At 35.5% G+C, this 15,497-nt stretch overlaps 1 protein-coding gene across 1 annotated transcript in view; it reads right to left on the reverse strand.

Moving 5' to 3' along the window:
- The window catches only part of CWC27 (CWC27 spliceosome associated cyclophilin), a 348,895-nt gene that overhangs the window by 151,070 nt on the left and 182,328 nt on the right, over nt 1–15,497 (reverse strand). Inside the window, exon 11 of the mRNA XM_044663601.1 lies at nt 5,454–5,560. Within this exon, the coding sequence (XP_044519536.1) occupies nt 5,454–5,560 (107 nt within the window). The remainder of the gene's footprint in view (nt 1–5,453; nt 5,561–15,497) is intronic.

Genomic DNA, 15,497 nt, shown 5'->3' on the forward strand with positions numbered 1-15,497 from the left:
GTATTACTTTTCTCGCTCACTTTATCTCTTTTTACATGAAACAGTTTCTTGCCATGAATTTTAAAATAATCTTTTAGATTTCACTGGTGGGATCAATCTATTTAGGCTAACAAAGAGAAAAGGAGGATCTTTAAAAACACACATACACACATACAAACACACACATTCACATAACTTGAATTTGTGTAATAAATTTCTATAAGACACTGGCCTGAAACTAACAAAGTAATAGGTTCAAATGTGTTGAACTTTAAACCACATGGAATAAAAATTAAATCATATTTTAAAACATTATTTAAATTATTTTAAATGGCACAGGAGTTTTGTTCTGTATTATGCTCAATAGGGACTCCTTTTGATCCTGAAAGGTTCATTAGTAATTAGCTTATGGTTAAAGAAAAAATTAATTGTTTATGCCAATTAATTTCACTCTCACAGTTGTTAGAAAAAAATGAAGGAAACAAGTCAGAGGACCCCTGCATTCAGGACAGCCTGGTTTATGCCAATTGTGAATGCTGATTAATTCTTTCTGACCCTTTCTTACCTAAGACTGGCGATTTTATTTATTCATTCAAGGTTTTAGTCTCTGGCATTAAGCTTAGCAAATTCAGATGGTTTGAAGAAGAATTTATTTTTGAATTTGGTCCTACCATAAAACAAATCTCCATTAGCCACACTAAGTAGTTTTACCTAGCACATTTAACATTAAGAAATAAAATCTTAAATAACTAGTTTTTCAGTCTTTTTGTTGCCATCACTTTTTTAAAGATTTGAACTATTAGTTCATCTTTATTGGTATTGCACACAAAGAAATGGAAAGCCATATGAAAGACATGTCTATATTACAGCAGCAATTTGCTTTACTAAGTGTGCAAAAGGATCTGGATATCTGAAACATCTGGGTCTTTTTAGGATCCATTTTCAGCCCTTAAATCCATCTGCAAATTAAAGTGCCAGATATATAGCACATAGTGTTTTGAAGGACCAAATCATTCAGAGTTGCCAAAATACCCACACATTTAAATACATTAAAAATGGTCTCAGACTAAAATAAAATGGTTTATCAAAGCCAGGTATGTAACCACACATCCCAGTTAAGAAATCTTTCCTGAATGAATTCAACAGAGTACTTAGACCAACTGATGCATAAAGTTATAGCCAAGGTCAAATAAAACTTTCCAACTTCTTCTCATGCTATGTTCTTACTCAAGAAATACACATATGAAACTCTGGACTTATCCTCAGAATTCATGAAATCCTAACAGAATATCTCTGTGCAGAGGAAATTGTTGAAGTTCTGGCATGCATTCAAGGACATCTCTTGTTCTACTTTGCTTGCATAATGGTTCTGCACTGATGGCACATGGTATCATTTTTCACTTAATGAGGAAAGAAACACAATTAGCTTTAAAAGCTACATGTTGTAGTCATTAGGAATTTTTAAAGTTCAAAGTGAAAAACATAGTGTTTGCTGATGCTCACTAATCTGCTACAGTGAAGTATGTTTTTTGATCACTACTACTTCATGATACTTGTCTACTTAGTTATTATATATAAAAGTGGAAATGAAAATCAAATTTTGAGAATATCATACAATATGAAGGAAAGAGTTGGAGCAAAGTCTTGCAAAAAAAGAGCAGACTATGGCAAATGACTATAATTTTAAAAATGAAGCATGATCCATAATAATGTTACTTTTTCTGTAAGGTATACCACAGGGTCATTAAAAGAAATGTAAGCATGTGCTCCAAAGAACTCTACTAATGTAGAAAATATGTTAATTCAGTTTAATAAACAATTAAGCACTTACTATTTACAAAGCACTGTGCAAAGTACTCTGTTCAATAATTCAATAATTATTTGTTAAGTGTCCACTGCATTAAAACTCTACATGCAAGCTCTAAATTGAAGAAGATGATTTCTGCACAGGATGCAAGAGATACAGACAAAACTGAAGGAGTGAGCAGAAGGAGATCTTAGAAATCATATAACACAACTATTACATTTTATAGATGAGGAAACAAAAGTCCAAAGAGGTTATATGACCTGCCTATGGTCACATATGTAGCAGTAGAAACAGGATGAGAACCTAAATCTTAGGTCAGCAATCTTTTGGATTTCATTCAAAACCCAGTCCCACTCCTTGATTCCTCATTTCTATCCCCTCATCTTTCCCAACTTAGTTTCAGGCAAACATCATTTAGCCTTTTTACTGTTGCCATTTAGAATGCTTATTTCATGGGCAAGAAAATTCCCTTTGTTGTAAATCTTTTCCTTTCCCACTCCTTTCATCTATTACCAAACCTGGCTCTCCTGTGATGACACAGCCTCCCTGGTCAACCCTTCTAGTATCAGCTGAACCTTCACTCATTCTCCTCAGCTCATTCGCTAATCGAGATGGGGGAGTTGGAACACTCCTTGTTCCCCAATGCCATTTCCAGGTTCTCCCTCCATCATTTAGTTACCTTTCCAAATTTGAGGTTCATGCCATTGATGTGGGCTGACAATAGGCAATAAGGGGTAGTAATAAGATCAGGATCCTCATACTCTTAAATCTTGCATTTCTACCCCTTACCCCCAGTGCTAGGCAAATTAGGAAACTATGATTGGTTCCTGAGAGGTGAAAGACCAGCCCACAATGAAAGGAACTAGAAACTAGAGTCAGGAAGTGACATGAAGAAAACAGCTTATAAAAGCTAGCCAAGGGGATTCTGAGTCATTCTGCTGCCTTGGTGGCTCTTGCTGAAAGGATTCTGCTGTATTGGTGTCTCTACATTGGAGGAATTCTGTGTTGATGGCTCGAGTTCAGCTTTGGTGACTTGCTTGGGTTGAGGAGACCCTGGCTGGAGACACTGGCCTTTCATCTCTTCTCCTATCTTTGGTGAGACTCTCTCTTTGGTGGGGCACTCAGATCCTGAATTAGTTAGTTTAGCTAGGCAATATCTTCTTACTCCTTCCTACATTTCCCCCTTTACTATCTCTACCTTGCTTTAATAAAGTTACTAAAGCTACTAATAGCCTTTTGACTTAATATTTAATTATTTTAAATGACAACCACAATTTAAAACAATTCTTATATTTGTCAAACCCTTTTTAATTATTACAGAATTGAAAGATATACTTAATTACCTACAGTGGTCCTCTACCATCGTGATGCTCTCATTCTAGAAAGGCAGCAAGACCTCTCTCACATTGACAAAAGATGACAACGTGAACAATGGAGGAACATGGAACCTACACACTAGAGACTCTGACATTCCAGAAGAATCCCCTAAACTTATTCATGCTCCTTATTCCTTTATGGTGACAAATCCCCAAACATGCCTTTATCTGAATTTGGAATGGGAGATGGCAAGTTCACAGACCCCAATAAATATGACAACCCTGAACCACAGTAGGTGGAAGCTGCCATTCTATAGTGGAAGCTGCTACTCATCAGTGGAACTGCCACTCCACAGTGGAGCTGCTACTCCATGCTATCAGTTCCAAAGAGGCTACTCTACTAGCCCCTGGGCTTCTCCATCAGCCCTAAGGCTACCTGATTAGCCCCCAGATTATTCCACCAGCTATTAGATTATTATACCATCATAAACCACTTCTTCAAATAAAATTCTTTTCTTCTCAATTGAATGGAATTTGAGTCTTCCATTCTTGGGGCAAGACCCTACCACAAACTTAGGTGTGTTACTCCCACAACACTACTCATATATTTATTTTTCAATCAAAATGCTGGTAGCTATTGTCTATAAATCCTCAGATACTTCCATTCCTTCCTCAATGACTTCTATACCAGGTCCACAATTTTCCCCTCCTTCTCAACTCCAGTCTTCATAGTAGAGTACTTCAATAGATTCTCCCTCAAACAATCCAACCACTCAGTTCTTTAACCTACTCTCTTCTCATGAGCTTCCAATCCACCTCAGGCATGCACAAAGATGGCCATATCTTTGATCTAGTCATCACTGACAAATATACATGATTCAAATCCCCTACCACACTAACTAGAATTATAAGCTAATTCACATTTGTAAAAAGAAAAAATTCAGGGAGCAGATAGGTAGCTCAGTGGATTGAGAGCCAGGCCCAGAGATGGGAGGTCCTGGATTCAAATCTGGCCTCAGACACTGCCTAGCTGTGTGACCCTGGACAAGTCACTTGACCCCCACTGTCTAGCCCTTACCACTCTTGGAACCACTACCTAGGATTGATTCTAAGACAGAAGATATGGGTTTAAAAGAAAAAAAAAGTTAAATTCAGTTGAGGAGTCAAAGGTTTTGGAAACCATTAATATGCTTTATATCTTAAGTATTTTTAGACAAAATTAATCTTTTTCTTTGGTGAAACAGTTTCCTCCAAAGGTGTTTTAGCATAACAAAATCACAGAGAGATTTAGGAACAGAGTAAGCTTTTATAAATAGCCATATATGACATCAACCAGTTTCTCAATATCATCATTTAGATTTTCTATATATATTTATATTGCAAAAAGGAAAAACAAAACAAAAGTGAATATTGCCAGTTTAGAAGCAAATGGACCAACCCTCAAATATATACACATTCACAAATGACTGTGAAGGCCATCTAATCTAATAACATTTGAACAAGAGTTCCCTCTTGGAATGTAGATGAGGGAGCCATGTGATCTTTGTTTGAGAGGTTCTGGTGAGCGAGATCTATTACTTGCTGAGGCTACCCATTTTTTTGTGTGTAGAGTTCTATCTGAGATATATGGGATCTCATTCTTTTTTTCACTGTCTCTATTGTTTCCACTCACATCCTCAAAAAACCCCAGGAATACCTTTGAACTGAAATACAGTTAAAATAATATGATAAGGGGCAGCTGGGTAGCTCAGTGGAGTGAGAGTCAGGCCTAGAGACAGGAGGTCCTAGGTTCAAACCCGGCCTCAGCCACTTCCCAGCTGTGTGACCCTGGGCAAGTCACTTGACCCCCATTGCCCACCCTTACCACTCTTCCACCTATGAGACAATACACCGAAGTATAAGGGTTTAAAAAAATAATATAACTTAATTTTTAAACTGTGAAGCATTAGTAGTAAGAGCTGGAAGGGGAGCTAGGAATCATCTAATCTAATTCCATCATTTATAGATGAGCAATAAAATTGAAGCCTGGAAATTTGCCATTTAAAGTAACTTGCTGAAGATCACATACAATCTTAGGTCCTACCTAAGTAGTAGAGGCAGAATTTTAACCCAAGGTTTCTTTAAACACCGTTATATACTGAACTAATTGCTTATATTTTATGCACCATCTAGTAGTAAGGATGATGGTTGTGGTGATAACAGCATTTGCAATTACCTTGACTTTTATTACATTTTGAGAAGTTCTTTATGGAAACCTTTCTCTTGTTCATATCCAAAAAAAATATAAGGAGATTTACTCTTCTGACATCCAAGGTACTGGGAAAGAGTTTATAAATTATCCTGGTTATTACCTTCTATTCTCTTTTCAGGTTGTTTGGCAAAAGTGCTCTCTTCTCTCTTTTTTTTTGCAGCTAAGAGCTCCCGCTTTAGGAGACGGACTTCTTTCTTGAGTTCCTCACTATAAAGAGAGAACACATATATATGAGTATAAAGCGATACTGAGAAAGTAAAGATTCTTAGAAAAAAACAGGACTGATAGTTAATGGACATCAAGTGATTAAAGTAAAAAACATAAAGATAAGAGCAATTCATTTACATCAAACTATAGGTTGGGGAGGTAAAGGTGAGTAAGCCAGCTTAAAAGTAAAAAAAAAAAATAAACAAACATAAAAACACAGTTATTTCATAGAAGCAATATAAATGGATAACCCAGAACCAAGGCTTAGCCTCATATAGAGTGGTAAGTCCAAAGGTTTTTCAATAAGCAGCTGTTAATGAATCAGGGATTTTTATGTACATACTATATGCTATGCACTATAGATACAGGTACAAAGGATGAAATAATTCCTACATATACAGGATCTTACATTCAAATCAAAGATTAATATTAATAAGCATAAAAAACTAAAATACAAATATATGCCATGTAATTTTAAAATACAAGGTAGTTCACAATAGAGAACACTAGTAGATGGATAGATAAGTAATGAAAAAGAGGAACTCTATGATGTAGCTCTGAAATGAGAGTGAATTCTGAGCATGAAAGGTGATCAGCATGAAGGCATCAAGATAGAAGATGAAGTGTTATGAGTGAGGTTCAAAAAGAAGGCCAATTTAGCTGAAATGCAGAATATAGGATGAGTCATGTCCAATGTTGCCGGAAAGGCTAGTTGAGTCTAGACTGTGTGGGGCTTTAAAAGCTAAAGAGAGGAGTTAATATTTAAAGGAATTGTAAAAGGAAAAAAGGGAGTCACTGAAATTTATTCATTGGTGGATGGCATGGTCAGAACTGTACTTTCAGAAAATTAATTTGATAGCTGAGTAGAAGATAGGTTGGAATTGGTAGAAATTTGAGGCTGGGAAACCCAACAAACAGGTTATTGCAGTAGTCCAGCTATGAGGTGATGAGGACCTGTATCAGGGTAGTGGCAGTGAATACCTGTATAGGAGAGATATTAGAAAGATAGAAATGAAAAGACTTGACAACTTATTGGATATGGAAGGTTGAGAGAATGAAGACTTGAGGATGACACATAGGTAGTATGCATGGGTGAATGGGAGGATGGTGTTCTCTTTGAAAGCAAAGGAAAGTTAAGAAGGAAAAAGGGCTTGGAAGAAGGAGGTAATGAGTTCAGTTTTGGACATGCTGAGTTTAATATATCTATGGGAATCCAGTTTGAGATATCTAATATGCAGTTGGAGATTTGAGGGTAAGAGGGGTAAGTAGATTTAAGTCATTTGCATTGACATAACTGAAAAATTATAGTAGCTAATGAGATTATTAATGAACAGGAAGGGGAAAGCAAAGGGCCCAAGATAGCCTTTGGGAACACTCCAGGTTAAGTAGGCATGATGTGGATGAAGATTCAGAAAAAGAGACAAAGAAGTGGTCAGATAGGTAGAAGCAAAAAGAGAAAGGTGTCATGAAAACCTACAAAAGGGAATATCAAGGAGAAAGAAGATTGTTAAAGACCACGAAGAGGTCAAGAAGGATGAGGATTGAGAAAAGGATTTTAGATTTGGTAATTATGAAATCACCAGAAACTTTGGAGAGAGCAGTTATAGTTAAAGGATGATGTCAGATCTAGACTGCAAAGAGTTAAGAAGAGAGAGAGAGGAAAGGAAGTGGAAACATTTATTACTGAAATAGCTAAACTTATGTGGAGAATTATTATTGCATATAACTGATAAAATAAAATATCTTCATTAAAAAAAGAAAAAAGTATTTACTATAAAAGGAAAGAGAGATTTAAGAGAATGACTAGTAAAGACAAATCAAATAAAATCTTAGGTCTTTTTACCCTCTTTTTGAGATCAAGAGCCTTAGATTATTGCCTTGAAGTAATAATTCTGGGTCCCTGTAGGAATTAATCTGAATGGCACTATCTTCAGCATCTAAGACAATGTTGGTGAAGCCATGGCATGGGTGGCAGAGTAGCAAAGAGAGGGTTGCTCTGTTCCCTCTCTTCAGTCCCTGAGGACATTTTTTATATGCCCTACCCCTCTGTCCAGTCACCCAAAGTGGGCACTTCCTCCCTCCACTGTCTGGGGTAATGTGGGAGGCTCATAGGCAGCTTGAAGTTGCATTTTGGACACCAAATCTCAAAAATGTTTGCCAATGCTGCTCTAAGAGGTTAGGTTGTACAGAAAGCCTTTGTTCTACTGGCACCTTCACAATCAGGGTATGGGGATAGATTCTAAATCTGGCTTTTCCCTTTTAACAAGAATACTTTTGGCATCTTTTCCTAATCTCCAAGGAACTTCTTCATCAAGACTTTGACCTGGACTTTCCCCAAATGAATCACCTTCAGGCTTCACCAGTCAACTTAAAACTGGTAGAGAGTCCTTTTGTGGATATTATTCCACAACTCTTCCCATTCTTCAATCCTATGGCTTGTAAAGGAATTGTGAGTTATGTAGATCTTCTTATTGGAAATAAGTCAGAGAACTGAGGTTGATGAATACAGTTGGATGAGTCTGTAGTTGAAGTTGTTTGTGAGTAATGAGATAATTAGCTCTGCCTAAGTCCCTACTCCTCCTTTGCCCAATATCTCCAGACTAAGACCAATAGTAGTTCAGATCTGCTCCTTATATAGGCAATTTACAACTGCCCCTGGCTCATGCCAGGCTCATGCCAAGCTCACGCCACCTCAGTTCATTCTGCATTCTAAGATAACTATCACCCTTGACCCAACATGGCTGCCATTAAATTTCTTTACAATATTCTAAGTATTTATATTTAATAAGATTTATTAACAATAACGAACATAAAAAAGCTAGAGCAAAAAGCCACCTTTCTTAGCCCCACATGTGGGGGAAAAAAAAGGAGAGAGAAGGAGGCGTTTACCAAACCATATAAACAATAACGTAAAGACAGGCATAAACAAAAAGAGAAAAGGAATTTTGGGACAGGGAAAGAATTCTGGGAGATGGAATCTAAAGGTACAAAATTTCTAATTCATACAGAATATAAATCCCTTCTAGGTAACAACAGGCAGTTTTCCCCCTGGTACTATTTTGCAGATGAGCAGTTTACTTTGTCTTTTTTTTTTTAAATTATATTTAACGTTTATTTAAAAAAATTAGTTTTGAATCTTTCCTTCCCTCTCCCCTCCCCCACAATGGGAAGGCAAGCAATATATTAATTATATATATGTGAAGTCATGCAAAACATATTTTCATATTAGTAATGAAGAAAAAAACAACAACAAAAAGCAAGAAACATAAAGAAAGTGAGAATAGTATGCATCAATTTATCCTCAAAGTTCATCAGTTCTCTTTATGGAGATGGATAGTATTTTTCATCATGAGTCCTTTAAAATTGTCTTGGATAACTGTCTTGATTAGAATAGCTAATTCCTTTACAGTTAATCATCTTCACAACACTGTTATTGCTATATACAATGTTCTCCTGGTTCTGCTCACTTCATTTTATATCACCTCATGTGATTCTTCCCATAATGTTAATCATTTTTTATAATATAGTAGTATTCCCTCATAATCATATGCCACAACTTCTTCAGCCATTACCCAGTTGATGGGCATTCCCTCAATTTTCAATTTTTTCTCACTATAGAAAGAGCAGATGTATTTTTTAACATGCTTTCCAAGATTTAACATTTTCCTTTTTGAGTCATGTTAGTTACCATGTTACTAAATTAGTTAGTATCATGTGACATGGTACGTCAGAGCTGTTTTAATTTCCATTTCTGAAATATTATTAGTTAGTGTGTTTTTATGTGATTATTGATATTGTTTATTCCTTCTTCTGAAAACTGACTGTTCAATATACTTTGACTGTTAATCATCTGGGGAATGTCTATTATTTTTTTTAAATTTGGTTCATTTCCTTATATATTTGAGAAATTCTGCTTTGCTTAAAGAAACTTCCTATAAATTCCACCCTTCCCCTTCCATCCATGGCTTCATGCTTTTCTAATTTTAGCTATATTGGTTTTGCTTGTAAGATTTTTAAAAATGATCCATTTTATTTCATAATGCTATCTTTGGTTATAAACAATTTTCTTAGTCACAGATCTGGCAGGCAACCTTTTGCATTCTCTAGTAATATGCTTATGATATCACTCTTTATATCCAAATCATTTACTCATTTTGACCTTATGTGGTATATAGTGCTAGATGTTGGCCTATGCCTATTTTCTGCCAAACTTCCAGGTTTCTTTCCACTTTTCAATTTTTGCCCATGAAACTTGGAATTTTTGGTTGATCAAACACTAGATTATGGTCACTTTAATACTATGTATTGTGTACCTAGTCTATCTCATTGGTCCATCACTATATTACTTATTCAATACCAGATTATTTTGATGATTTTTTCATAGATTCCTTTGATATTATAGTTCTTCTAAATGAATTTTGTTGTTATTTTTCTAATTATAAAATGATATTTTAGTAGTTTTATTGCTACGGAACCAAATAAGTAAATCTATTTAGTTATGTGACAATGAGATTAAATCTACCCTGCCCATTCTTAGATTTAATCCCCAAAGGTGAAAACAACTCTCAAATGGGAAGTCTGTGACCCACATGTACAAGAATGGATGACCAATCAGAATTGACTGACTGTCCCCTGGACAGTCCTAAGCAAAGTGTCAGTTATGATTGGACATGTAAACTAGGAGGAAGGCACAGGAAGTGACAAAAAATAAGCCCTTTAAAAAGGGAATGACAACTTCCTGTAGCTCTCTTCTTGCTTGTATCTTGGACGTCAAGGAGCTCTTCTTGTTTGTGGCTTGGACTTGAAGGAGCTCTGGCTGGGTCCCTGAGACCTTGGTGAGTGAAAAAGGCTAACTGACTACCTTAACTTCCCTGGAGGTACTAGCCTCTGGGAGGCTCCCTTGATTGGTAGAAGCCCTACTGGCTAAACTCCTTGTTAAATAATTTTTAGGGTTTCTGGCTAGGCCTCTGGAGCCCTGCCAGAGTAAAGCTCAGACCTCAATACAAATCTAGTTCTTTAAGTTAGATTTCTTACTCTACCCTCTTCTCATTTGTCTACTTCCACACTCTCCTATATTTTGCAAATAAGTTACTAAAATTATTTTAGGAATTGGTATTTATTCAGTTCTTTGATGACTACACCTTTAAATATTAATACATCCAACCAAAAAACACCTTTTTCCCTCTTACAGGTAGAATTATCATGTGGATCATACTGGCTAAGCTTACTTATAAGCAATTAATTTTTTTTCAGTTGTTTAGATACTTCTTTATTTATATAAAAAGTGTTTGTAAGTGGGTTCATATAGTTCTTGGGTTTCTCTTGGCAGGTAGACTCCCAAGTATTTTATAATGTCTTGTAAAAGTTAAAATTAATATATAGTAATAACTTTAAATATTATGTTTTTATAAGATTTATTAGTAGTCACTAGGAGTAAAGGAATAAAAAGGTAACAAAATAAAATCACGTGCCCATGGTTAATCTACCTGTTCAAAAGAGAGCTAGCCCCAGAAGTCAACCCAATTTATCCCCTGTCTACATCAGCACGTAAAGACAGGAAGTCTGTGGGCTCCTGGGCAATGTAGTTTTAAAAGTACAAAATTTCCAATAATATATTCCCCCGTGAGATTCTTGGAAGACTGTCTCTCCAATGGATCTTGTAAACATAACCAACTTTTAAATTACAATAATTTGGGGATAAAAGAAAAAAAGAAGAAAACCAATGATTGCTGGGTGCATTGACAGAAAGCCAATTAGGGGGCAGTTCCCTTTGGCATAAAAGTGTTCATTCAAAATAAATGCATTCAACCCCACACAGAGTTCAACCAACTGCACCCAAAGTTCATTCTGGATCTTCTTGATGCAGTATAGGTTTCTAAAGACATCTTCATGCTGCCTTCACCAAATATTTCACTTTCTCAATTCTGGGAAGTAGCAAATTTCTTATCCTAAAATTACTCTCAAAAAAATTTAAACTTTGTATTATAGGATAATAATATATTCCCCCCTGAGAAGGATGGTGACAAACAAAGGGATTACTCAGGGATGCATGGCTCCATTATGAGGCATATGAATCAATTGGCAAAAGAAAGTCAAAAAAATAATAAAAAAAAAACAAATAAAAGAGAAAAAATAATTTGTGAATGAAATATAAAACATAAAAGTCTTCTGTCTAAAAATCAAAGTAAAGGAAAAATAAACCTATAACAGGTCCTTGAATCACGGCCCAACTAAAGTGATTTCTGTTCCACAAGTTTGTAGAACAAAATGCACTAATAGTGCACTCACCCATTGGCAGCCAAAACTACAGGAAGTTGCCATACTATATGAGAGAAAAAGGGACTAGATTTTCATGTAAAAGGGAAGTGTCATTCCCTGGTCTGATTTTACCTTCACTCTCAGGCATAGGGAAAGCCAGGATGAAAGCCAAACTTTGGTACTTGACCAGGATGTGGCTCAGGGAAGACTGGCCTCTGACATATGTCAAAACTGCTGCAACCTTGAACCCCAAACAAGATCCAGTCCTCTTGTTTTGGCTCAAAATTTCATCAATCCCACTGGAATTGGTTGGTCTCTTTGACCTTGTGCTTGATTGGCACTATGCAGGTTAACTTCTGTGCTTCTTTTGCACTGTGTAATGGCTCTTTTTGCTTCCCTTCTCCTGGAATCAGACAGAATCATTAGTTACAGTCCTGCAAAATCTATCAATAAATAGCAGTTTTCCATAGTCTACAGCTTTGGGGTATGCATTAATATTAGAACAAATATATTTTAAACAAATATAATTTAGAACAAATATAATTTAAAATAAATTTTACTGCAAAATCAAAAAAGTTAAAGAAAATCTTCTCAATACTGGTGACATGTGTTTCAAATGCAAAAAGGAGAGAAGAAAGCAAATACAAGGGAAAAAAGTAATAAAAATGTTTTAAAAATAAAAAATATATAGCTTACAATTAGTGATACACTGTGTCAGCCCAAGGAAAGGTTCCTCACCAAAAATGAGATCCCTTTCCTTTTTAAACTTGGCCATGACTCACTGTGTGAGTACAAATGATTTTCAGAAAATAACAGACCTATGAGTACAAATGATTTTCACAAAATAACAGACCTATATAAAACCATAATATAATAGATAATGCATATTCAAAGAAGTACCAAAATTCCCCAAAATTATAATAACCCATTTAATGACAATAGCAAACAAATTCCATTTCATATAGGCTTTACATGAGTTGCTGTGTGACATGTTTTTTAAAACCTTAGAAGCTAAAAGATACTTGTCACAAGTTATACAGATCTAGACAATTATAGTCTATTACTGCCATTATTTCAAAATTTGGCAGAGGAGCCCAGAAAAAACAAAACAAAACCCAGAAACATCTGCACTTTTGATGAAAATCTTTTGGGTCTAAAATGTCACCAAGAATTTAGACCCTTCCAGGGGAAGAGTAGAATAAGCTAAAGAATTAGAAATATAAAAAACCCATCTCAAAGCTACAAGACTTCACAGGAAAAAATCCTTCACACTTCCTAGATGAGAGTATAACCCAGAATGTATCTAATAGCCAAAACACAGTAGATTAAAATGATTTAGTGTAACACAATAGCATTGATCAGATTAATATATGAACTTAAAACAACAATATTAAATCATAAAACAATCAGCAAAGTACAATAAGATACAGAGACTTTCATAAAACAATGGGAGTCTGAAAAGGCTTACAGATTTTACCTCCAGACTCTTTAAAGTTCCTTCCCTATCCATTTAGGTTCTTTTTGTTGGAGCTCTGAAGGTCCCCATACATCTACTGGGCATAGTGTGGCTAAATCTCATAAATTTGGATGTGTTGCAGAGACTGGGCAGGCAAAAATGACAAGAGGGTTTTAGGAGATGACTTGTCCATCTAAATCTCAGGCAAGATAATCACAAAGACCAGTGCACGCTGAAGTGGTTGGAAGAAAAAACATCCTGTTTGAAATAGGCAATGCATTGCTTTTTCATAGAGCAAGCCATGCTTGCCATTCTATTTCCTGTTTTGAAGAGTAACCTTCCTTCCCCTTTCCCTTTGGGGTAAAACGCTAGGGGCCACATGCTACCTCAGTTCACTTCTCCACAGGCAGAGCACAGAAGCCTAACTGGGGTAGGGACTAGAAAAGCTGTGAGAGCAGGCTCAAAAACCCATCTACAATCAATTAAGGTAGAGGTGATTAGTTTAAAACTATATAATTTACTTCTACTAATAATTTCCCTTGGAGGAACCTTCAGGCTCTTACATTGGGAGGTCTTCTTGTGTGCCATAGATTACATCTAACCTCCTCTTGGGGCATCAAATTACATTTTAATTAACATCCTACGGAATAGGGTATCATTGTATGCATTGATCTGCGAAGGTGTTAAATGCACCCTGAGTACCTGATTGGTCACTACTATTGGGATCATTATTGATTAGTAATTTATTTTGATAAGATGAGTGACAGTAACCCCCAAATGGAAATTCCAACAGAATTCTTGCTTTTGCATTCTGAACTGGCTTCAGCCCCTTTGACAGAATCTTCTCTCCCTCTGTCACTCAACTTATCAAAATAAATTACTAATCAATAATAATCCTAATACTTTTCAGTAATACCCAGCAGCATTTCCTTTAAGCAACCAATTAATTAATCAACAAGCATTTTTTTAAGTAGCTGCTGTGTGTCAGGTGCTAATGATACAAAGATAAGGTTGCCTCAAGGCAAGAAACTTAAATTTTATCAGGAAAACAACATATTTTTGTATATCTTGTATATACTTGTATATATTTGCATAAGAATGTACAAAATATATTCACAAGAAATAAAAGATGATGTGTGTGAACATATGCATGTGTGATAGCACCGGGAGGGAGGGAATTAGAAAAAGTTTCATTTAGAGGGTGTTACTTAAATAGTTTGGAAGAAAATATGGGAAGTGAAGATGAGTGGGGATTCATTCTAGATATGAGGCAAAGCTGGTGTCAAGGACAGAGAAAGAAAGAGCAAGAAAGCTGGTTTGATTTATATTGGATCCTAGAATCATATCAAACTGTTGGGAGTATTTTGAGTAAGAAATGGAGATAAGAAGACCTGTACTCTAGGAACATCACTTTTTTCTCTAGGTGGAAGATAAATTGAAGACTAATTAATTATAAGATAGCATTAGTGCTTTTAAGGAGATTCATACACATAGATATACATATATGTAAGTCTGTGGGATTGTGGAATGTTCATACTGGAAACTAAATATTAATCAGATACTCTCAAACTTCCCATTGTAGCTAATTTCAAAGTCAAGAACCCTAATATATAGATAGGCTGAGTTATATTAACAGTTAATCCACTAATGGCAAATGTAATAGGTTTCTCAAGCCATTTAATCAGGCATCAGTGTACACAAAAGGCTTGACTGGATTAGTAAAACTCAACATTTAGTGTATAGATGAAATAGACAAAAATGTTCTTAAAGGTATGATTACATTTCTGACCCTGTCAATCTCTAAAAGAAGTAAAAAAGTCAGAGGTTCAGTTCAGATTGTCCTTTTGTGTCCTTGTACTTGTGCTTTTCAATCACATATTCACAAATAAGATTACTGAGAGGATTGGCAGAGATGGTAAAGTTCTTCACAACTTTCAGATAATTACTGCCCCTCTTTCCTCTCCCCCAAATCTTCAACTTTTAATACAGCCAGACCCTAATTAATGTGAATAATTAATTTTAAAGTGCTTATATAATATTCAAATTTCACTGTTCAAAGTTATAATCATGTAATACAATTAACTAGATCCAGCTCAAAATATATACATTGTAAATGCAAAACTAATGTGATCATTTTGTTGGATTTTTTTTTTTCAATACTAAATGAAACTAGCTGTAATCCTCTGAATGTGGCCAAATGATAAATTTTCCTACCTTCTTAGC

Source organism: Gracilinanus agilis, chromosome 1, assembly GCF_016433145.1.
Source record: "Gracilinanus agilis isolate LMUSP501 chromosome 1, AgileGrace, whole genome shotgun sequence".
Classification (NCBI taxonomy): domain Eukaryota; kingdom Metazoa; phylum Chordata; class Mammalia; order Didelphimorphia; family Didelphidae; genus Gracilinanus; species Gracilinanus agilis.